We start from the raw sequence: 24,992 nt of genomic DNA, 5'->3' as shown, positions 1-24,992 counted from the left end.
CATCTACACACAATACCCCGTAATGACAAAGTGAAACATGTTTTTAGAAAAGTTAGCAAATGTATGACAATTAAATACAGAAATATGTCATTTACATAAGTATTCACACCCCTGAGGGAATACATGCTAGAATCACCTTTGTCAGTGTTTGCAGCTGTGAGTCACTCTAGGTACATCTCTAAGAGCTTTACACACCTAGATTGTAAAAATCTTCAAGCTCTATCAAATTAGTTATCGATCACTGCGAGACAGCCATTTTCAAGTCTTGCCATAGATTTTCAAGACAATTTAAGTCAAAACTGTAAATGGACCACTCAGAAACAATCAATGTCGTCTTGGTAAGCAACTCCAGTGTACGTTTGGCCTTGTGTTTTAGGTTATTGTCCTGCTGAAAGATGAAGTTCTCCCAGTGTCTGTTGGAAAGCAGACCAGACCAGGTTTCCCCTCTAGGATTTTGCCTGTGCTTGGCTCTATTCCTTTTCTTTTCATCCTAAAAAACTCCCTGGTCCTTGATGATAACAAGCATACCCATAACATGATGCAGCCACCACCATGGTTGAATATATGAGGAGTGGTACTCAGTGATGTGTTGGATGATTTGCCTCAAATATAACACTATGTATTCAGGACATTCAGTTAATTTTTTGCAGTTTTACGTTAGTGCCTTTTTACAAACAGGATGCATGTTTTGGAATATTTTTTATTCTGTACAGGATTCTTTCTTTTCACTCTGTCATTTAGGTTAAATAATGTTGTTCATCTATCCTCAGTTTTGTCTTATCACAGCCATTAAACTCTGTAACTGGGGTGTGAATACTTTCTGAAGGCACTGCAAGTACAATTATCCTGCCCGTCACTTACCAAAGACCTCACTGTGATGATATTGTAGCTTTCAAAAACATTTCTGCAGACCTCAAAATGTTAACCAGCAGTCATCTCTATGCAAGTGTGTCGATTAATCCTGACATGCTGTCCATTAGATTTCCCTACAGTTGTCCAGAGAGAAGCAGTGTCAGGTGTCCTGCTTACACGGTGTCACACTGCATTTACTGTGAGCCTCCACCCACCTGGACTCATCTCCATCATCTCTAAGAGGATGATGGGACTGGAGTACTGTGACGAAGACTGTTTACTTACTAGGATTTACAAAACTCAAATCAGATGTTCTGCTGTGACACCACCTCTATTGGTTAATACAACACGTACACATGTCCACAGTCAAGAGTTAAACAGTCAGATTCAGATTCATATTTGAATATTCTCAGAGGGACCAGTTGAGTCAAGTGTAGAAAGGGGCCAGCAGCTACACTAAAGTGGATTATTAAAGGGTACTACTAAACTGGACAGTGGTATAAAGTACTTAAGTAAAAAATACTTTAAATGACTACTTAAGTAGTTTTTGGGGTATCTGTACTTTACTTTAATATTTATATTTTTGACAACTTTTACTCCACTACATTCCTAAAGAAAATAATGTACATTTTACTCCCTACATTTTCCCTGACACCCAAAAGTAGTCGTTACATTTTGAATGCTTAACAGGACAGGAAAATGGTCCAATTCACACACTTATCAAGAGAACATCCATGGTCACTCTACTGCCTCTGATCTGACAGACTTACTAAACACAAATGCTTCATTTGTAAATTATGTCTGAGTGCTGGAGTTTGCCTTTGACTATCCGTAAATTAAAAGAAACAACAAATTGTGCCATTTAGATTGCCTAATAGAAGTATTTTAAATAATTTACACTTTTACTTTTGACACTTAAGTACTGTATATTTAAACCCAAATACTTTGGGACTTTCACTCAAGTAGAATTTTACTGGGTGACTTTCACTTTAACTTGAGTCAATTCCTATTAAATTATCTTTACTTTTACTCAAGTATGACAATTGGGTACTTTTTCCACCACTGAAACTTGAAGGTACTACTAAACTGGATTATTAAAAGGGTACTACTAAACTGGATTATTAAAAGGGTACTACTAAACTGGATTATTAAAAGGGTACTACTAAACTGGATTATTAAAAGGGTACTACTAAACTGGATTATTAAAAGGGTACTACTAAACTGGTTTATTAAAAGGGTACTACTAAACTGGATTATTAAAAGGGTACTACTAAACTGGATTATTAAAAGGGTACTACTAAACTGGATTATTAAAAGGGTACTACTAAACTGGATTATTAAAAGGGTACTACTAAACTGGATTATTAAAAGGGTACTACTAAACTGGATTATTAAAAGGGTACTACTAAACTGGATTATTACTACTAAACTGGATTATTAAAAGGGTACTACTAAACTGGATTATTAAAAGGGTACTACTAAACTGGATTATTAAAAGGGTACTACTAAACTGGATTATTAAAAGGTACTACTAAACTGGATTATTAAAAGGTACTACTAAACTGGATTATTAAAAGGGTACTACTAAACTGGATTATTAAAAGGGTACTACTAAACTGGATTATTAAAAGGGTACTACTAAACTGGATTATTAAAAGGGTACTACTAAACTGGATTATTAAAAGGGTACTACTAAACTGGATTATTAAAAGGGTACTACTAAACTGGATTATTAAAAGGGTACTACTAAACTGGATTATTAAAAGGGTACTACTAAACTGGATTATTAAAAGGGTACTACTAAACTGGATTATTAAAAGGGTACTACTAAACTGGATTATTAAAGGGTACTACTAAACTGGATTACTACTAAACTGGATTATTAAAAGGGTACTACTAATCTGGTTTATTAAAAGGGTACTACTAATCTGGTTTATTAAAAGGGTACTACTAATCTGGATTATTAAAAGGGTACTACTAAACTGGATTATTAAAAGGGTACTACTAAACTGGATTATTAAAAGGGTACTACTAAACTGGTTTATTAAAAGGGTACTACTAAACTGGATTATTAAAAGGGTACTACTAATCTGGATTATTAAAAGGGTACTACTAAACTGGATTATTAAAAGGGTACTACTAAACTGGATTATTAAAAGGGTACTACTAAACTGGTTTATTAAAAGGGTACTACTAAACTGGATTATTAAAAGGGTACTACTAAACTGGATTATTAAAAGGGTACTACTAAACTGGATTATTAAAAGGGTACTACTAAACTGGATTATTAAAAGGGTACTACTAAACTGGTTTATTAAAAGGGTACTACTAAACTGGATTATTAAAAGGGTACTACTAAACTGGATTATTAAAAGGGTACTACTAAACTGGATTATTAAAAGGGTACTACTAAACTGGTTTATTAAAAGGGTACTACTAAACTGGTTTATTAAAAGGGTACTACTAAACTGGATTATTAAAAGGGTACTACTAAACTGGATTATTAAAAGGGTACTACTAAACTGGATTATTAAAAGGGTACTACTAAACTGGTTTATTAAAAGGGTACTACTAAACTGGATTATTAAAAGGGTACTACTAAACTGGATTATTAAAAGGGTACTACTAAACTGGTTTATTAAAAGGGTACTACTAAACTGGATTATTAAAAGGGTACTACTAAACTGGATTATTAAAAGGGTACTACTAAACTGGATTATTAAAAGGGTACTATTCCAATCTGTGTTTGTGTTATATGATCCTCATGATACTGAACATCTGATCTGGCTTCTTTCACATTCCCCAGGTCTGTAAACCTGTGTGTGTGTGTTTAACGGAGGGGCAGCGTGCTGTCACAGAGAAGGGCCTGCTGGGTCATAACCCTTCCCTGTATGTGTGATATTGGCCGCTTACGGGAGGCTGGAGAACGGTGTGCACCTGCAATTGTGACTAAGCCCCGGGCAGCACATCCTGAATCAAGTTGTTCTGATACTCTCTCCCTGGTCCCTCCCTGCCATCACGGCTCCACATAGCCACACAAACACTACACACTTCAAAGGAGAAAGCGAAAAGGGATGTGAATGGAGCTGTCATATTCCTCCTGTCTTCTCGCTTTTTGCCGGAGCCTCTGAGAATGTATTCTATTTCAGAGGTCAATGGTAGAAGTACATTTGGAGAGACAGAGAAAGGTAATGGGGAAAAACGGTGGTTTTAATTATTCCTACCCAATATAATGGAGACGGTAAACTCTCTGTTATGAATCCAGAGGGTCTCCTTTCGACCCATTAAAAGGGACATTACTATGATGTTGAAAGTGGGAAATAGCATATTATGTTTCCCATTCTGGCTCCTTTGTGGATCATTTGTGGTGGAGCTGCTTTATACGGCCACCGTACTCTGGGTACCGAATCCTTTACTAACTTGTGCTCTCATTAAACCCCCACACCCCCATTCTAATAGAGGCCTGGGCCAGTAGCCATCACTGGTGCTTAACTAACAGAAACAGGCAGAGACATTTGACCATACTGGTCTTTCTCTTTCCTCCATTCAGAGAGAGGCCCTGCTCTACTGAGCTGAGAAGGGCAGATTACCTTTAAACAAAACGAGAGTTTAGCCCTCCTGTACCCCCTGCTCCTCCCCCTCCCCCTCCCCCTCCAAAGTTCTCAGCAGAGGACAAGAGAACAACTATTGCGCCAGCCACTCTTCCTCAGACTAGGGAAGTATTTTCACCATGATTGCTTCTACTCTGTGGACCTGATCTGAAGACACAGGAGCTGAGTGAGTAGGGGGCTCTGTGGCTCTCTGCTGTAGCTGTTGCTGAACTGAAAGTGGGTCAGACTGACAATAGTGCCTGGTTCACTGGCTTTGTCTCTCAGCCTCAGAGCTGGGTACTGTCAGTGAGCACCGGGCCCAATGCTCCAGGTTTCTGTCACACACACAGTGACAACTGCCATCCATTCATTATGGATCCATTATGGAATTACGGTGCTTATTATTAATGGACCACTGTAATCACAGTCTCACAGAACAGAACAGGCTGGTATGGTTTTACACTGCATGACAGCTCAGTAAACTACTGGGAATGGAGAAAGCTATATTGGACCCAATATATAAAATAAGTAATGTGACTAGTATTGAGTTAGTGCATTCGTCTTAAATGGTCATAAGGCTCTTTATCAGAATACATTTGACTGATATTATGATAATGACCATGACTATTATGGCCATAACAACTGAGTGCGTGAGGGATTATTGTGATTATTAATCCTCATGATTAGCATCATTACTGTCTGTTACCGTCACTATATTCGCGAAAGCATTTTCATTTAAGGACAAACAGAGTGCTTGAGGGTCTTTCAGGGGAAAGTTGTGATGCATGTGGAGAATCTCTAATGTTCCGAACGTGTGGATAATATAATATGACGGTTCAGCGAACACTTTCACCCAAAGTGACAAAGAAATCCACAGAGAACTGTCAACATACTATCCATTCCGATCATGTGGGAATTGAACCCACAACCCTGGTGTTGCTAGCACCATGCTCTAACCCAGTGAGCCAATTAAAACTCCTGGCCATGTGGATGAGACAGAGTGACAGATGTGTGTGAGTGGCTAATCTCAGGCTTGTCCATCGGTTCTGTTAATGACAGGGAGTTAGCATGGCCTCAGTGAAGGACAGCAGAGCTTCCTCTCCACGCTGCCTTCCACCCTCCTCTATGATCTGTCACACCACATCTGGAAGTTGGTCTGCTCCTCTAGTCGCTCTGCTTTTTAAAACCCAGACGGAGGGAAAAAAACAGAAGATGGATTCCATAGGGAACCGTGTTCCCGTCAAGGCTGAAAGAGGACACTTTTACAAAGAAAAATGGTAAACCCAGAAATACCGAAATCCCAAGACGGGATTGTTTGCGAGAGGAGAAGTGATTCATTTACAAACCAACCCAACCACCGTGATCCTCTGGTGAGGTGTAGTTGATAAGCTCTGGTTAGCATGCTGCAGTTACAGGCATTCATTATAAACAGTGGTTATACAACAATGAACAGTAAGAGTATGTTCTGCATTACCTGTGTAGGCAACATTTTCTCAGTGTTTTTTTAAATGGATTGATGAGTCAATGGGCCAACCACAGAGGAAGGTGGGGTGACCATACTTACGAAGGAGAGATGTTTCGGACAACAACGACAACGACAGAGAGAGTGGATATCAGAGACGGACCCTTACCGTATTCTCGGTGAAATTGTAATCCAGGCTGAACTGTAATTTTCCAAGTTTCTCTTCCTCCTTGGGCTCGGGCTCTTTCTCTGTATCGGTCAGGCCTGTCTCAGCGTCATCCTCATCCTTCAAGGCCTGAAGGAGACACCCACCAACAGTCAGTGCCCTCCGTGTGCCGCCTGTGCCAGCCCCATAGACGTCTGTCGCCCTGCCCCGCCCCAGGCCTGCCAGCGGGTGTGCCAGCGGGCCCCCCTCCTGAAAAAAACTGCCTCTCTTTCGGGGGATTATAATGGGGGGAGCAAGCAGTAAAACACCACAGCGGTTAACACCAGGACATGCTCGTTGATGCGCTAGCCTCGGGCCGGGACCCCTGATGCGGTTCAATCAATTTGTGGGTGTTTTGGTCTGAGGGGGCAGAGAGATCAAATGATAGAGCCAAAAGATGAGAGTAATGGGCAGGCAGAGGAGAGAGAGAGAGAGAGAGAGAGAGAGAGAGAGAGAGAGAGAGAGAGGGAGCGCTTCTGCAAACCACCAACGACAATTCCCTTGATGTTATTTCAAGAAGATCAGTCTGTGGTGCAAAACAAAATCAACAGGGAAATGTCAAGAGGTGGCGCGAGTGAAGAAGAAGAAGAAGATGATGAAGAAGAAGAAGAGTGAGTTTTCCTTTGCTAGCCTGGTTCTGAAGGGATGCTGGTAGTGGTGGGGGAGAGGCGGGTTCGAGGCAGGGGGGCAGTCAGTTTGTTATTGATAAGCATGCGATTAAAGAGGCAAAAACTAGCTCTCAAGTACATTCAGTGTCAAAGTTGCCTTCCAAAGGTCAGACATTGTCAGACTGTCATTGTTGCATGCAGGGCATTCTCAGTAAACAGAACAGTACTCTGGTTGTGACCCCCACATTCTCAGTTTACTTATCATTCACCCATCAGGAGACACAATGGCATTGTCAGAACCCTCAGCTGCATGTGTTACCCCCACGCCGATGGAAGCTATAAGCATCATGCCAGCAGTAGGTAGGTAGGTGTTGATAAGAGATGTTGTCATGGTTGTCATGGTGATGGTCAGGTTGCTGGTGTGAAAGCATCAAGGCTGAACAACATTGGTTTGTTTGGAATTTGTACGGCCCATCTGAGTCCCCTCCTGGTGCAAGCAAACCTATAGTCAATTTTTCCCTAAGCAAAACTCTAAAAAATGTAATTATTTGTTCGTTATTGCTTGCACACAGAGAGGAGAGGAGTATAGCAGAATAGACAGCCATGTTCAACACCCGCAATGTGTATTAGGTATTTTACTGGGTTAAGTCAAAGTCAAGTCAATCTGCCTGTTGGCTTCAGGTGAAAGTATGTGAAACGTAAAGCTACTGTATGTCTAAACCTTACTACAGGTTTCAAAAGCAGTAACCTAGCATCTTTACCAGTCTACTTTAGCTCATAGGCACATCTTTGTTTTGAAATGCAAAGCAAAGATTGAAAAGGCGCCAGATGGAGAATCAGTGTGGTTCAACCTTGTTAAAGCGCGCCCAGGGCTTCTTTCATACATATATATGTGCATGTGCAAGACTACGCACATATATAGAGCAGATATACATGTACTGTATGCATAGTTACATATATTTGGTTCTACAGGAGTAAGTTGTTGTCAAGAGGCTATCAAAACATCAGAGCAGCAGGCTTAAGGAGGATCCAACAACAATTGGGAACCTACCGCCAGTGACAATCCCGCACAGTCATCAGACACAACACAGATAAGGAGGACATAGAAGGAAGAAACACACATTAAAACAACCACACACAGGAGTTAACACAAGAGTCTGGGCACACCAGGAGAAATGACCGCTCGGGAGCCCATGGCCCCGCCTCTAGAATATCTAACCAATAGGTGTGTTGCATACGGAACCGATAGGGGTGTTGTATTGGCAGTGTGTAGCCTAATTGCTTGACGTGTAGTCATAGCAGCTCCTAAATTAGCACAGGAAAAGTGGTCTATCCAAATAGAATTCATTCTAGATCGAAGTTATTGTAATTCTATGGGTGCATCTTACTAAAGTTTAAGATAAATCAGTGTTATTATAAAGCTTACCAACTGTCACTAGGAACAAGGACACAAGGCATAGGCCTCTACAAATCAAAGAATTGTATGCATTTCAACAATAAGCTCTTTGGGATGAATCAGATGAAACTTGTGGAGCTCACTCCTTATCAGACTGTGTAACACCTCTGCATCTCTGGCCTGTGCGGCTATTCAATTCCCTACTCCTACATCATCTCACAGGGCTTTGCCCTCAACCCCAATTCAATGTCCCTGATTGATGATGTGAGCGGTGTTGGCGTGGACAGACTGCAAATTAAACAGACTTTGACAGAGGGGGGGGGGATTGAGAACCTTCGCTAATGCAATTAGTATTCTAACTGGGGTTAAAGAGTTGTGTGTTCCCTATTCTCTCTCTGTGTGCGTTGGAGAGGGCGGGCGGAATTAATTCACTCCCCTCGCTCGTAATTAGCTAATGTCATTTCTCTGGGTTGATACCACTGGCAATACAGCATACCGTACTCAGAGCTCATTGTTCTTAACACATTCAAATATTGAGAGGAACAGAAAGAGAGATTGAATACTCTCTCTGAGGCGATTATAAACGGCAGGCTTCCTTAACAGTCCTGCAATCAGAGTGGATGGGGAGGAGTCATCGCAGACGCAACAATATCAACACAAGTCGTGTGTCATGTGTGTCCACTGGTCTTCATGGGGGAGAGTTTGGCCTAAACCAGGGGCGGGGCAAACTACGGCACGCGGGCCCGTTCAATTATTTTGGGTTTTAAAAAAACACTCCAGGCCACACTTGAACCTTTAAAATGAGATGGAAAGTATTTTTTACAATTCTGTGCGGCCCTCCGTTGAATTTTGGCCCTCGAGCCAAAAAGATTTCCCACCCCTTGGCCTAAACCATATGTATGTCTGATAAATTGTATAGTGGAATCACTTTGTTATGTGAAGATTATTATTCTGAAATATACTGTATATGCATTTATTTAGAGGTTTCAATCATCAATGAATGTCAGGTGCCGGGTAAGTGTAATAAAAGTCAGTGATGTCATTTCTGGCTACAGTCAATCACAGATAATATGAAACTCGCAATGTATAAAAATGTATATAAGTCTATTTTTTTCTTTACCTTGAAGTAAAAGGTACGTCAAATCGAGTATATATAATAATGCAGTAGAAAATACAGAACAACTTGGCATTATCAAACACTACTGTTGACTAACAAACTATTAACTCTAATCAATAACGTTCAATGGTAGTAGTACAAAGTCTTTACCTCGGTTTTCGCACCGTCGTTCACGTCCATCATGTTGATGGCATTCTTGCCCTTGTCTTTGCCCTTCTTCTTGTTCTTCTTCTTGAATATGCACTTCTTGCAGATGCAGAAGCAGCAGGAGAGGACCAGGACCACGGCCACAAAGGCGATGGAGACGATGGCCCAATTTGGCACTGGAGAGGGACACACAGGGACACAGGTTAGACAAGATGATGTCAAAGATGGGGGGCCATACCTGGATGAAGAAAACCGCACCATTGCTCTCACTCTTCTTTTCTCAAACAACCAAAAGTGCCTCGTCCAGAATATGGCACCATTGTCTGTTTCAAACTAGGCCCGAGCTGACCAGAAACGCCTGGCCACCATCTCCCTGCATCTGACGAATGACTCTGATGGCGGGACGTTGAGACTACTTGTTGAAGATAGCAGCTGCAGCAGCAGCTGGAGTGAATGAGGACATAGAGAAAGACATAAGGACGTTGGGCCAGTAACGGTAAGGTCGCTGATTCGAATCCCGAGCCGACTATGTGAAAACTCTGCTGACGTGCCCTTGAGCAAGGCACTTCATCTTATTTGCTCCTGTAAGTCACTCTGCATAAGAGCGTCTGCTAAATGACTCAAATGTAAAGGTAATGTGCAGATGGAAGACTTGGATCAACAGTGGTGGGTGGCAGCGTCCCCGATCTGCAGTCGAGACGTGGACTCCTAACGATTGCCCTTGAACAGAGACGTTTTAAGCGTCCCGACGCTTCACTGTGCATCCTCGGCCAATTTAGTGGAAATAACAGAGGTTGGCATTTTCCACTTGCCATTTAAACAAAACATTTCTCTCTGACAACTGATACTTTCACACCAATCACGGGCACACGGGTCAGGGTGTAGAGGTAATTTGCAGGGCCTGTTGGAGAGCGAGTTACCAACTGTAGCGTGACCGTGTCGAGTCAGTGATTGCATGACCACTCATCATGTTGATGGGTTTTGACACTTCTCTCTCAAAGATAGTTCCTATTCACACGTTTGTCTTAGATTCATCTCATACTAGCTAGTTTCTGAGAACTTTCTTTGAGAGCTTTTGTCAAGTCAATTTCTTAGCATTGCTCGTGGATGTGACCTACTCGGCAAAGGATACTAAAACAGCCATGGACCATTATGTTACTTTAATTGAGAATGTAAGGACATGTTTTTTTCCTCCCTGGCCCTATTTTATATAAGGCTGAATGGACTAAACAGTCCAGCTGAACGCTCCAGTCAGGGCTGTCACAGGCAGACAGGGAGCCGCTCAGCTCCACAGAACAGTGATCACTCTAACAGCCTGCTGACAAACAGGGACGCCCATCTAAACAACAGGAGTCAGGCAGTTCTCCCCGACAGAACACACACACACACACACACACACACACACACACACACACACACACACACACACACACACACACACACACACACACACACACACACACACACACACACACACACACACACACACACACACACACGGCACAAAAGTGGGTTGTTAAATGTATCAGAGGAATGGTAGAGTGGCCAGACGTGCTGTAAATAATGAGGACAGAAACACAGTGTCAGACTGCTCCGTTCTGGAGGGATAATTACGGCTGCTGCTCACAAAACATCAAACACCTTGCAACCACACCTCCTTTCAACAGAGATGGCCACCAACAGCCCCATCAGCAAACAGGCCCATCAGCAACAGAGAGGACCACCAACAGGCCCATCAGCAACAGAGAGGACCACCAACAGGCCCATCAGCAACAGAGAGGACCACCAACAGGCCCATCAGCAACAGAGAGGACCACCAACAGCCCATCAGCAACAGAGAGGACCACCAACAGCCCATCAGCAACAGAGAGGACCACCAACAGGCCATCAGCAACAGAGAGGGCCACCAACAGGCCCAGCAGCAACAGAGAGGACCACCAACAGGCCCATCAGCAACAGAGAGGACCACCAACAGGCCCAGCAGCAACAGAGAGGGCCACCAACAGGCCCATCAGCAACAGAGAGGACCACCAACAGGCCCATCAGCAACAGAGAGGACCACCAACAAGCCCATCAGCAACAGAGAGGGCCACCAACAGGCCCATCAGCAACAGAGAGGACCACCAACAGCCCATCAGCAACAGAGAGGACCACCAACAGCCCATCAGCAACAGAGAGGACCACCAACAGCCCATCAGCAACAGAGAGGGCCACCAACAGCCCATCAGCAACAGAGAGGACCACCAACAGCCCATCAGCAACAGAGAGGGCCACCAACAGCCCATCAGCAACAGAGAGGGCCACCAACAGCCCATCAGCAACAGAGAGGACCACCAACAGGCCCATCAGCAACAGAGAGGACCACCAACAGGCCCATCAGCAACAGAGAGGACCACCAACAGCCCATCAGCAACAGAGAGGACCACCAACAGGCCCATCAGCAACAGAGAGGACCACCAACAGGCCCATCAGCAACAGAGAGGGCCACCAACAGGCCCAGCAGCAACAGAGAGGACCACCAACAGGCCCATCAGCAACAGAGAGGACCACCAACAGGCCCATCAGCAACAGAGAGGACCACCAACAGGCCATCAGCAACAGAGAGGACCACCAACAGCCCATCAGCAACAGAGAGGACCACCAACAGGCCCATCAGCAACAGAGAGGACCACCAACAGGCCCATCAGCAACAGAGAGGACCACCAACAGCCCATCAGCAACAGAGAGGGCCACCAACAGGCCCAGCAGCAACAGAGAGGACCACCAACAGGCCCATCAGCAACAGAGAGGACCACCAACAGCCCAGCAGCAACAGAGAGGGCCACCAACAGGCCCAGCAGCAACAGAGAGGGCCACCAACAGGCCCATCAGCAACAGAGAGGGCCACCAACAGGCCCATCAGCAACAGAGAGGGCCACCAACAAGCCCAGCAGCAACAGAGAGGACCACCAACAGGCCCATCAGCAACAGAGAGGACCACCAACAAGCCCATCAGCAACAGAGAGGACCACCAACAGGCCCAGCAGCAACAGAGAGGACCACCAACAGGCCCAGCAGCAACAGAGAGGACCACCAACAAGCCCATCAGCAACAGAGAGGGCCACCAACAGGCCCAGCAGCAACAGAGAGGACCACCAACAGGCCCATCAGCAACAGAGAGGACCACCAACAGCCCATCAGCAACAGAGAGGACCACCAACAGCCCATCAGCAACAGAGAGGGCCACCAACAGCCCATCAGCAACAGAGAGGGCCACCAACAGCCCATCAGCAACAGAGAGGACCACCAACAGCCCATCAGCAACAGAGAGGGCCACCAACAGCCCATCAGCAACAGAGAGGGCCACCAACAAGCCCATCAGCAACAGAGAGGACCACCAACAGCCCATCAGCAACAGAGAGGGCCACCAACAGCCCATCAGCAACAGAGAGGGCCACCAACAGGCCCATCAGCAACAGAGAGGACCACCAACAGCCCATCAGCAACAGAGAGGACCACCAACAGCCCATCAGCAACAGAGAGGACCACCAACAGCCCATCAGCAACAGAGAGGGCCACCAACAGGCCCAGCAGCAACAGAGAGGACCACCAACAGGCCCATCAGCAACAGAGAGGGCCACCAACAGCCCAGCAGCAACAGAGAGGACCACCAACAGGCCCAGCAGCAACAGAGAGGACCACCAACAGCCCATCAGCAACAGAGAGGGCCACCAACAAGCCCATCAGCAACAGAGAGGACCACCAACAGGCCCAGCAGCAACAGAGAGGGCCACCAACAGCCCATCAGCAACAGAGAGGGCCACCAACAGGCCCAGCAGCAACAGAGAGGGCCACCAACAGGCCCATCAGCAACAGAGAGGGCCACCAACAGGCCCAGCAGCAACAGAGAGGGCCACCAACAGGCCCAGCAGCAACAGAGAGGGCCACCAACAGCCCATCAGCAACAGAGAGGGCCACCAACAGGCCCAGCAGCAACAGAGAGGGCCACCAACAGGCCCATCAGCAACAGAGAGGACCACCAACAGCCCATCAGCAACAGAGAGGGCCACCAACAGGCCCATCAGCAACAGAGAGGGCCACCAACAGGCCCAGCAGCAACAGAGAGGGCCACCAACAGGCCCATCAGCAACAGAGAGGGCCACCAACAGGCCCAGCAGCAACAGAGAGGGCCACCAACAGCCCATCAGCAACAGGTATCAGAGGAATGGTAGAGTGGCCAGACGTGCTGTAAATAATGAGGACAGAAACACAGTGTCAGACTGCTCCGTTCTGGAGGGATAATTACGGCTGCTGCTCACAAAACATCAAACACCTTGCAACCCACACCTCCTTTCAACAGAGATGGCCACCAACAGCCCCATCAGCAATGAAAATATGTTTTTGTCAATATTTACCATGCACAAGATGGAGACCATATGGTAGATTCAGGCTGGTTTGATTTACTTCACCAACGAAGGATCTGATAATTAAACAGTTTTCCCACCTGTATAAATTCAAGCAAGCTATACTGAACAAAAATATTAACACAACCTGTAAAGTGTTGTTCCAGTGTTTCATGAGTTGAAATAAAAGATCCCAGAAATGTTCAATACGCACAAAAGCACATTTGTTTACATCCCTGTTAGTGAGCATTTCTCCTTTGCCAAGAAAATCTTTCCACCTGACAGGTGTGGCATATCAAGAAGCTGATTAAACAGCATGGTCATTACACAGGTGCACCTTGTGCTGGGGACAATAAAAAGCCACTCTAAAATGTGCAGTTTTGTCAAACAAGTTTTGAGGGAGCGTGCAATTGGCATGCTGACTGTAGGAATGTCCACAAGAGCTGTTGCCAGAGAATTGAATGTTCCTTTCCCTACCATAAGCCGCCTCCAACAACATTTTAGAGAATTTGGCAGTATGTCCAACTGGCCTCACAACCGCAGACCATGTGTAACCACGCCAGCTCAGGACCTCCACATCTGGCTTCTTCACCTGGGGATCATCTGAGACCAGCTGATGAAACCGAGGAGTATTTCTGTCTGTAATAATGCCTTTTTGTGTGAAAAACTAATTCTAATTGGCTGGGTCTAGCTCCCCAGTGGGTGGGCCTGGCTCCCAAGTGGGTGGGCCTATGCCCTCTCAGGTCAACCCATGGCTGTGCCCCTGCCCAGTCATGTGAAATCCACAGATTAGAGCCTAATTTATTTATTTCAATTGACTGATTTCCTTATATGAACTGTAACTTAGTAAAAATCGCCTGAAATTATTGCATATTGCATTTATATTTTTGTTCAGTATAATTACAGAATAATTACAACCATAGTAAAGATGACACGGTACATTTCCTTTCTGTACACTACTCAGAAACATGTTGTGGTACTCCTAACTCTATTCGTATGGAACACTGGGAGCCAATTGGCTTCATTGTAAATCCAATGTTTGTCACCTTTCAGTGCTACTTTGAAGACTCTATATCTGCGGGCCACTAGAAAGAACCATCACAGGAGAAATATATGACGGTCTATTCTCCCTGGGGCTTTGGCTCGCCAGCGCTTCACTGAATTTCCCTCACCTCCTCGCCGTCAGAGAGGAGGGAGGGGGAGAGAACAAAATCGATAAGCACTCTCCTTTAAGGAAAAACATTGAGTGATGCTCTAAAATAACTTTGGGATCTACAGCCTTGGCCTTACCACAGTGGCGTGCTATTGGCAGTGACAATCTCCCCCGACCCACGCCATTTTGAATTCGCTGTGGCCTCTCGAAAAACTGGTTTGTTTCTGCTCACAAAGTTGTTGAACGGTAAACAAGAAAACATTTGAAAAATATGAAATATTGTTTTGAAATTTGCTTGTTATAATTGTTTTAGCGGTAAAACTACGTCACTTTGCGTTAGTATCGTAATTATCAATACCTAAACATAATACAACACCTCGCTATCCATCACTGACTCCATTTCCTCTTGCATCCTCGGTTGACCCTAAAGTCCCAGGTTTAGGGCTGAGTTAAAACCTCTCCTCTGCTCCTTGGCCAAAGCAGGGGCAGCGGTCTGAGACTGATACCTTTGGGATACCACCACATGTTCCAGTGTTTGACCCGTCATTTTTTTCCACACAGCCTGGCAGACTATCTTTTAATGGAAGTGTCGGAGATATGGCAGGATCCTATTTCAGGCCTGAAAGCTGGGATGGTAAGTCACATTCCCACTGAAGGAACTGGAAAGCTGTGACACTTTTTTTCAAATGGGAGGTCTGCTAAAATGATTTCTAATATCAATGACACAGCAGGAGTGTAAATAAACGAACTGATATAACAGTGGAATTTGGCATTATTTTTGAACGAAGCAGACTGCACTGCAATTGGATTCCGTTGTGCATCATGAAATCTAATGTTTTTAAATGGTACTGCCATCCTCTGTGGTTATTTACAATGTTTTGACATCAGCGGTACATCACCGTTATAATGCACAGCCCACTGCTGTGAAACTCAATGCAATAACCCAGGCCTTGCTTGTATACTTTATTCTGCACGTATCTAATACTGCAAGACACTTTTGTGTTGCTTAATTAAAATAACCTGAGCCCCCGAAAGCAATAAAAGCATTCCCTAATTAACTACATGGTGCGTCTATTCTCCCTTGAGACAGCGACGCCAGCGGGTGCACCGCACTTCAACTTTAAGCAGTAGTTATCCCTCGTTCCGCCACACACAACGGCTCTGGATGATGGAGTGCGTGTTCAGTGTTCACAGCTCCCGAGAAGAGGCGCAAATCACATTTCCGCCATGGTCAAAAGCCATCCAGCGAGCGGCAGCCAATACGCCACACAATGAGACACCTCCTTGGCTTTCAGCTGTGAATATCATCGGCCAACTGATAAGTCTACCATCTTTTCTCCTCCGGATGCCTTCAAGGACACAGCAGGGCCTTTTGGCTCATTCGCTCCGAACCAGGAGGCTCCAGCTGCATTTGTCTGGCGCTCCGAGTCCCCAGCTTTCTTATCAAACTCATGTTTTTTTTCTTCCAGACAGAATTGATCTGATAACCGTCTGGAATGGGGACCATTGAAATATGAGTTATCAGACAGGGTTTTTTAACAAAACCTTGCAGACTGCCAAGGGCTATGGAACTCTTGACACATGGAACAATGCAAAACAGGATGAGGGACTCATCAGACATACACTCTGGAATGAAGAAGAAAAGGTTACAGTAACTGAAAGGTATTTTACTGAACTTCATCTGTAAGAGATTATTGGCTCTATTTAACAACAGCTTATTTTAAAGGAATCGGTCATGGCTTTAATTAAATAGCAGAAAACAAATCATTCAGTCGACATTCATTCCGGTTATAGAATATGGGGATATTGTCTATATCGGTGGTTCCCAAACTTTTTATAGTCCTGTACCCCTTCAAACATTCAACCTCCAGCTGTGTACCCCTTCTAGCACCAAGGTCAGCGCACTCTCAAATGTTGTTTTTTTGCCATCATTGTAAACCTGCCACACACATACTATACGATACATTTATTAAACATAAGAGTGTGAGTGGGAAGTGACAAAGAGCTCTTATAGGGCTAGGGCACAAATAATAATATAATAATAATCAATATTTTTGCTCTTTATTTAGCCATCTTACATATAAAACTTTATATGTTCATCGACAATTGTGCATAACTCACCACATGTTAATGAGAAGGGTGTGCTTGAAAGGATGCACATAACCTTGCAATGTTGGGTTGTATTGGAGAGAGTCTCAGTCTTAAATCATTTTCCACGCACAGTCTGTGCCTGTATTTAGTTTTCATGCTAGTGAGGGCCGAGAATCCACTCTCACACAGGTACGTGATTGCAAAGGGCATCAGTGTCTTAACAGTGCGATTTGCCAAGGCAGGATACTCTGAGGCAGGGCATGAAAAGGATAACGAATCCAGTTCATACAATGATGGAAATACCTGTGTGTTGTCCTTGTTAATGCAGACAGAGAAGAGCTCCAACTTCTTAGCCTCAATTTTGTCCTTGAATATAGTCGGGGAGAGTCCCTGTATTCTTAGATTCAGATCATTCAGGCAAGATAAAACATCATCTAGATAGGCCAGTCGTGTGAGAAACTCATGATCATGAAAGCGGTCAGACAAGTGGTCAGTAAAGAAAAATTATGTAAAGTAAAAATTATGGTCTGTAAAGAAAACTTTAAGCCTGTGTTTCAATTTTAAAAAATGTGTCAATACTTTGCCCCTTGATAACCAGCGCACTTCTGTATGTTGTAAAAGCGTTACATGGTCGCTGCCCATATCATTGCATTGTGCAGAAAATACATGAGAGTTCAGGGGCCTTGTTTCAACAAAGTTAACCATTTTCACTGTAGTGACCAAAACGTCTTTCAAGCTGTCAGGAATTCCGTTGGCAGCAAGAGCCTCTCGGTGGATGCTGCAGTGTACCCAAGTGGCGTCGGGAGCAACTGCTTGCACGCGCGTTACCACTCCACTATGTCTCCCTGTCATGGCTTTTGCGCCAACAGTACAGATACCAACACATCTTGACCACCAAAGTGCATTTGATGTCACAAAGCTGTCCAGTACTTTAAAATGTTCCTCTCCTGTTGTCCTGGTTTCCAGAAGTTTGTAGAAGAGGATGTCTTCCTTAATTGACCCCCCATAAACTTGACAGACATATACCAGGAGCTGTGCCAGATGCGCCACGTCTGTTGACTCATTCAGCTGTAACACATAGAATTCCCTGGCTTGTATGTGAAGCAGTAATTGTTTCAAAACATTTCCTGCCATCCCAGCTATCACAGTGGATCTGGGCCGATTCCGGCTGAGAGTCGGGCACTTGGCTGAGAGTCAGACTCGGCCGACGTAATGTGGCCTGAGTCTGGGCCGTTTTCGGCAGTATTACTTATGGCTGGGATGTGGGGATTGAGCTAGGTCCAATTCCGGTGTGAGTTATCTAGCCCAAATGTATTACTTGGGGCTTGGGCCGATTGGGGCTACTCTCTGGCAGATGATTACACATTTTATTAGTCACATGAGCTGAATACAAAACGTGCAGACCTTACAGTGAAATGCTTACTTACGAGACCCTAATCAACAATGCAGTTTGAAAAAAACATATAAATATAAATAAGATTAGGAAATAAAAGTAACAGGTAATTAAAGAGCAGCAGTAAAATAATATTAGCGAGACTATATACAGGGGGTAGCGGTACAGAGTCAATGTGTGGGGGCAAGGGTTAGTCGAGGTAATTGAGGTAGTATGTACATGTAGGTAGAGTTATTAAAGTGACTATGCAAAGATAACAACAGAGGAGCAGTGTGTAAAAGGGGGGGGGCAATGCAAATAGTCTGGGTAGCCATTTGATTAGATGTTCAGGAGTCTTATGGCTTGTGGGGTAGAAGCTGTTAGAAGCCTCTTGGTCCTAGACTTGGCGGTCCGGTACCACTTGCCGTGGGGTAGCAGAGAGAACCTTCTATGACTAGGGTGGCTGGAGTCTTTGACAATTTTTAGGGCCTCGCTCTGACACCGCCTGGTATAAAGGTCCTGGATTGCAGGAAGCTTGGCCCCAGTGATGTACTGGGCCTTATGCACTACCCTCTGTTGTGCCTTGCGGTTCGAGGCCGAGCAGTTTCCATACCGGGCAGTGTTGCAACCAGTCAAGATGCTCTCAATGGTGCAGCTGTAGAACATTTTGAGGATCTGAGAACCCATGACAAATCTTTTCAGTCTCCTGAGGGACATAGGTTTTGTCGTGCCCTCTTCATGACTGTCTTGGTGTGCTTGGACCATGTTTGTTTGTTGGTGATGTGGACGCCAAGGAACTTGAAGCTCTCAACCTGCTCCACTACAGCCCCATCGATGAGAATGGGGGCGTGCTCGGGTCCTCTTTTTCCTGTGGTCCACAATCATCTCCCTCGTCTTGATCACGTTGAGGGAGAGGTTGTTGTCCTGGCACCACACGGCCAGGCCTCTGACCTTTCCCCTACAGTCTCGTCATTGTCGGTGATCAGGCTTACCACTGTTGTGTCATCGGCAAACTTAATGATAGTGTTGGAGTCGTGCCTGGCCGTGCAGTCATGAGTGAACATGGAGTACAGGAGGGGACTGAGCACGCACCCCTGAGGGGCCCCTGTGTTGAGGATCAGCGTGGTGGACGTGTTGTTACCTAACCTTACCACTCGGGGAGCGGCCTGTCAGGAAGTATTATAGACGATTGGTTAAGTACACATCACTGCATTTTGTAACTTCATTGTTACTTAATTGTTAACTTATAGACGTACGAGATACCAGACCTGGTCTTGGGGATGGCTAACTCTGGAGATCCCTACAATCTCCACTGAGTTACAGGTAGGTAAATCTATTTGAGTTTTCTTCACCTTACCCGTGGAATAATCTCCAAGGCTCTCTAAGATTGGACGAATTGGTGCCTCTGGGACAATTTAAAAGGCTGATTGAGGACCTGTTTGCTGAATAATGTTTGTTTTCTATTATTGTGTTTTGCTTTCAGTGTTTTGATATGAATATTCATGTAATATTGATGGGTATTATTGATGTGTATTGTGTATATTGATGGGTATTGTTCAAATCAAATTGTATCTGACAAGAGCAGGTATAGACTTTACAGTGAAACTCTTACTTATGAGCCCTTACTTACGAGCCCTAACCCAATAATGCAGAGTTTAAAAGTAACATTGATGTACAGTATATAGTGTATATTATTGTGTATAGTGTACATTGATGTGTATTGATGTCTATTGAAGTGTTGCTCAACTGAGAGACACAACCACTTTTAGGTGTGGCAATAGATAGTGCAGGATCAGTCAAATCGGTGAGACACAGAATAGGAATCATGGAAGCTAAAAGGGCTCTATTTCATTGTCTAGTTTTGGAGCAGATTTCCATACTATCTCAATGGTACTGGGCAGAGGCAGTCTGAGGGAGTTGGAGCGGTTCGATTTTCCACAACGGGTGAGGTTGATGAGATGGGCGCATAGTAATCAGTCACGTGCGGTCTGCCTCGGGGCTTGGGGGGAGCTTCCTGCTTGTCATCACATTACCCATGGTCCTCTGAGGAGATACCTGCCTCCTTACATCTTTATATAGAGGATCCAATAGACTGGCAACAGTAGTGGGCAGGGGGGTGGGTGGTGTGTGATGATGTATCAGGGTAATAGGCATGGCAACACAAACTAATATATTATGACAGCACACTGTTGGTCAATTAACCTTGACATTACATGTTGTTATGCCAACAAGAGCAGCACCTCCGGTCCTTGCCCTTTCCCACTGTGGGAACAACAACAATGACAGTGTAACAGTAGCTGCAAATGGGGTAGGATGAATATATAACAGAAAAAATAACTAGCTACACAAACTGGTATTTGTGGTAAGATTTACAGTATGTAAAACTAATGAGGAAGAAAGTGATTGAGTTTCGGACCAGGCCTCTGATTCCCTTCTTTGAAATGCTACTCTGGGGGTGGGTGAGGTGGGTGAGGTGGGAGGTAGCGTACTGGGCATCTCATTGTATTTGTTTGAACGCAAAATGGTCAAGCATCACACTGTTGATGAGGGGAGATCTCACCCTGCGCTCCATGGAGCACCCTCCTGACATGGGTTCAGGTGTGCGGGGGGGCAAGCAGTTTGGTCCGAGGAGGGCTGTTCTTCCCTTCTGTATAAGCTGCGAGCTCTATGTTCTGGTACCCCAGCCCCATCCTGCTGCCTCATGGCAGGCCTACTGGTTCAGTTCAAGGCCCGGGAGAGGACCGGGACTAGAGCCAGACAGAGAGAGACAGAGAAGTTTGTCTTTGCTGATCTACCTCCAGCCTAACCCCTGGGGTGCTGTCATTTCCGAGCAGAATCTAAATTAAATAAACTACTCAGTAATTATTGGAAATCATTTTTTGAAATGTTAGCTTTCAGTCACCTGTACATCTAATTTTATTTTAAAATCCCAAACAGTCAATTTTGTAATGAGTATGAATAGCTTTTAGTGTAATACCCACAGAAACAGGTGTGAAAAAAACACTAATATTGACAGCCTTTGAAAATACATGTTTTTAGAAATGTCATTTTCAATACGTTTGTCTGTGTTATTTAGAGTAATGGAGGAGAGTGTGGAGACAGCAGTTATGGAGCAAAGCATTTCTAACACTGAGAGGTTCATTATTGTCACTGAAAACAAAAACCTTTTGGTGTTTAGAGGGAGTACTGGAAAGTTCATTAGAGCGCCTCCCGCTGAGGCCACAAGGCCCTGAGCATGGTGTGGTGCGGCCCAACACAGACACAGCTGCAGTGGATACACCCCTCTGAGTGTGGCCATGAGCTTCATGTGGCGCTCGCTACGGCATCACATGGCGTTCTCCACACAAGCCAATAATATCAGTAGTCTGGCAACAAACTTTTAGTGGTAAACTTGAAAGAGAGAAAAGTGGGACAGTCTGCATTAATCTCCACAAACATCCTGGTGGTGGCAATGCATGCTGGGATTGTGGATGGAACTACAGAAGGTAATGGAGGAAGTAATGCTTTTAATAGCATCCTCTTTGTTGTAGGTACTCCTTGGTGGGAAATAGTTATGAGACAGCGAATTAGAAATGATTCGATTTGATTTATTAGGACCCCCATTTAGCAGACGCAAATGGCAACAGATAGTCTTACTGGGCACGTATCAAAAAATACATTACAGGCAAAAGACTATACAGTTTCCATACACTACATGTTAATGCTTTGAAATGTATATGTGTGTGCATCTATCAGTTACACATACATGTCAGTACTTACCCACAACAAGTAGGTCACATGGGGGAGAGGCGTTGTGCCGTGTGGTGTTGCTTTATTTTATTTTTTTTTTAAAACAGGTTTGGTGGTTTAAAATCATTTTGAGAAGGGAAATGTATGAAGAAAACACTGAAGATTTCTGTAGGGATGCAATTCAACTCCATTTGAGAAACAGCCACATCCGGCAGCAGCAGCCAAGAGATGGGGCTGAAGAGGAGCTTCTGGCCTGGAGATTAATCCATGGATCTTTGTTAATGTCACAAGGCATTCCACTGAGTTATACCAGAGATACAGCACAAGATGCCCGACTCTGACAACACCGTGCATTCAGCTTTACCTCCAGCAGTCAAGTCTTATAGATAACCATCTATTCCTATGTAGAAATACCCACAAGGAAAGAATTTGCTATGGCAATGGATTCATTCTGTTTTATTCACGCTGCCTTCTCCCCTTGAATATTCCTTATTAATGCCCTGTCCCCATCCTGGGAGTAGCTGTATTGATATTCCCTGGCACAAACACGTCAGTGGGCATTTATCAGGCTGGCAGCCCTCGGCGCGGAGCCACTCATTTTCTAGTTCTGACTGAGTGCTGGAGCAAAAACTGTCATTTAAACTCTACTCTAATTGAGTGGCTTTTTGGGGGGCTGCTTGCAGATACCACCTCTGTCTGAGGCGCACCCAACAACCCCTTATTTAGTCTTTGTCCACATCACACAATGTGATAATTAGGGAGAGAGGTGGTACATGGGTTTTTACAAAGCCTAATGGGCTGGTTGCCACCATGTCATTGCCAAATACAGACAATGAAATGAAGGAAAGACCGGTTGTTTTGGAAGGGTAACGCAACTCCACTGTGAGAGTGCTGAGGCACCAGGTTAGCTGTGCTGGCTAGGATTGAGGGGTGTAGTTTAGTAGCTAAATGTGGCAGGTGGCGTATCTTCAAGCCCTCTCACGGCGAAACAGTTCTGATATGAGGGACCATTACTCCAAGGCATAGGGGACATCAGAGTCACCCCCTCCACAGTGTCTTCATTATGGCTTCCATATGCTCCTCAGTGGTGCCAATTTCATTGGAGCACCCAATGGCTACAACACACTTCTATGAGGAGACCAGGAAGTGTTTGTCGCTTGTCATTTGTCAATCAATGAAAGTCTATCTCTGGTCTGCTGGAGTAAAGTCCAGGGCAGCACATACTGACCACGGACTACTGTTTAAAGATTCTTCGGCATTATTTCCCAAAGCAAATATGTTGTTGGTTTTAAATTAGCCAGACCAGACGCCGGAGAAATCTTTCATCGCTATCAGGCTCCCTGCTCTATGAATCTAGGACAGCATAATATGACAAGTGGCGTCATTCACGTTGGAGCTAAAGCAACAGAACCTCTCTTTTTCATGGGAGCCAATTCCTGACACGAGAATTACTTCCACATGAGCCAGTGGATTTGTCTATATTTAGGACTTGGGAGGCTGAACACAACAATGTCCACTGGATAAGTAGGTTGGGGTTTGGGATAAACAAAGGATGCTGCTGTCCCAAACTAACTGCTACTGTTCCACAGAAGTTACAGGCAAAGACAAGTGTCTCCTCCGGAATCACTTGGTGGAACATTTTTATATAGGAGTGATGGGCTCACAGTTGGTCATGATTCCAACATGCTGTAGTCATGTCTCCTGTCGGGGGAGGGTATTGATGGAGGGAAGAAACACAGGGTGCCCAGCAATACAGACAACTTTGGAGATTGAAAAAGATAATTTGCTTTGAGAAAACCAACCATTTTGAAAATTAGACATACTTTCCAAACACAACTCTGAAGTCAACGCCGTTTGTTTTCTTGGCACCTCAAATGCCAAATGGGTTTCTAAAAGTAGTCACAGTACTTCTGAGTAAGACCATTAGTCCCTATCCACAATCAGTCATAATGGCCACTTGTACTTTGTTGATTGCAATTAGTAGCTAAAGAACAGATCCAAGGGTGCTGTAAGGCATTTGTGAGATGTCTACAAGAAGTAGCTACTCAACCAATCACCACCCTGTCACCGGGCAGGTTAGGGGAAACCAACCACTAACATGACTCACGTGGGATTTTGTTGAGCCCATTCATGAACTTGTCCTTGAGCTTGGAGAAGTCCTCGCTGGATCCGGTGCCGGAGATATCGGTAGCATTGGCACCGACCGTGGAGGCAGTGGTGGACATCGGGGCCGCTGCCAGGGCTTCCCTTCGACTCTCAGCCATGGTGGTGCTGGGCAGCCAGGCAGAAGCTGGAGGAGAGAGATGGAGAAAGAGTTGAGTTTAACACACCTAATTTAATATAGCTTCCAGTGTACATAGAATAAATAGATACAGAGAGGCAGATCGAAGGTGGAGCGAGAGAGAAAGAGAGACAGGGAGACAGAGTGAGAAAGAAAGACAAAGCAAGAGAGAGTCAGGTAAGATTAGCTGGTTGTGACAGATGCCTTCCAGGGACAGTTTTCTCTGGCCCTGCTATAGATGAGTGAGTGGATGCTCCCTCTGTATGACTAGTTGCTGGCTCAGCCTGAGTAAACACACCCTGAAACCACGATGATCTTGCAGGGTTCAACCAGCAGTCCCAGGCAGATGAAGCTGGCTTTCACACCACACAAAGTCTGTGTTCCAAATGTAGGGAATAGGGTGGCATTTGGGATGTACACAAAGCCTCTAACACCACCTTTTTACTTTAAGTGTGAACTTAAAGCCGTTATCTATTCTAGTCATGGTTCACCAATTACTTTGCAGACAGAGTTCAGTGTGTCAAATCGGAGGGCATGCTGTCCGGTCCTCTGGCAGTCTCTATGGGGGTGCCACAGGGTTCAATTCTCGGGCCGACTATTTTCTCTG

General features: G+C 44.8%; 1 protein-coding gene across 1 annotated transcript in view; it reads right to left on the bottom strand.

The window, feature by feature from the left end:
* The window catches only part of LOC118377841 (synaptotagmin-1-like), a 55,286-nt gene extending 30,893 nt beyond the window's left edge, over positions 1-24,393 (bottom strand). The window contains exons 1-3 of the mRNA XM_052460461.1: positions 24,212-24,393; positions 9,381-9,553; positions 6,074-6,199 (exon numbers count right to left, since the gene is read on the bottom strand). Of these exons, the coding sequence (XP_052316421.1) occupies positions 6,074-6,199; positions 9,381-9,553; positions 24,212-24,368 (456 nt within the window). The 5' untranslated portion in view covers positions 24,369-24,393. The remainder of the gene's footprint in view (positions 1-6,073; positions 6,200-9,380; positions 9,554-24,211) is intronic.
* Between the last annotated feature and the right edge of the window lie 599 nt (positions 24,394-24,992).

This window comes from Oncorhynchus keta, chromosome 13 (genome assembly GCF_023373465.1).
Source record: "Oncorhynchus keta strain PuntledgeMale-10-30-2019 chromosome 13, Oket_V2, whole genome shotgun sequence".
Lineage (NCBI taxonomy): Eukaryota > Metazoa > Chordata > Actinopteri > Salmoniformes > Salmonidae > Oncorhynchus > Oncorhynchus keta.
Note: the sequence above shows the minus strand (reverse complement) of the source record. Positions and strands in the feature narration are given on the sequence as shown.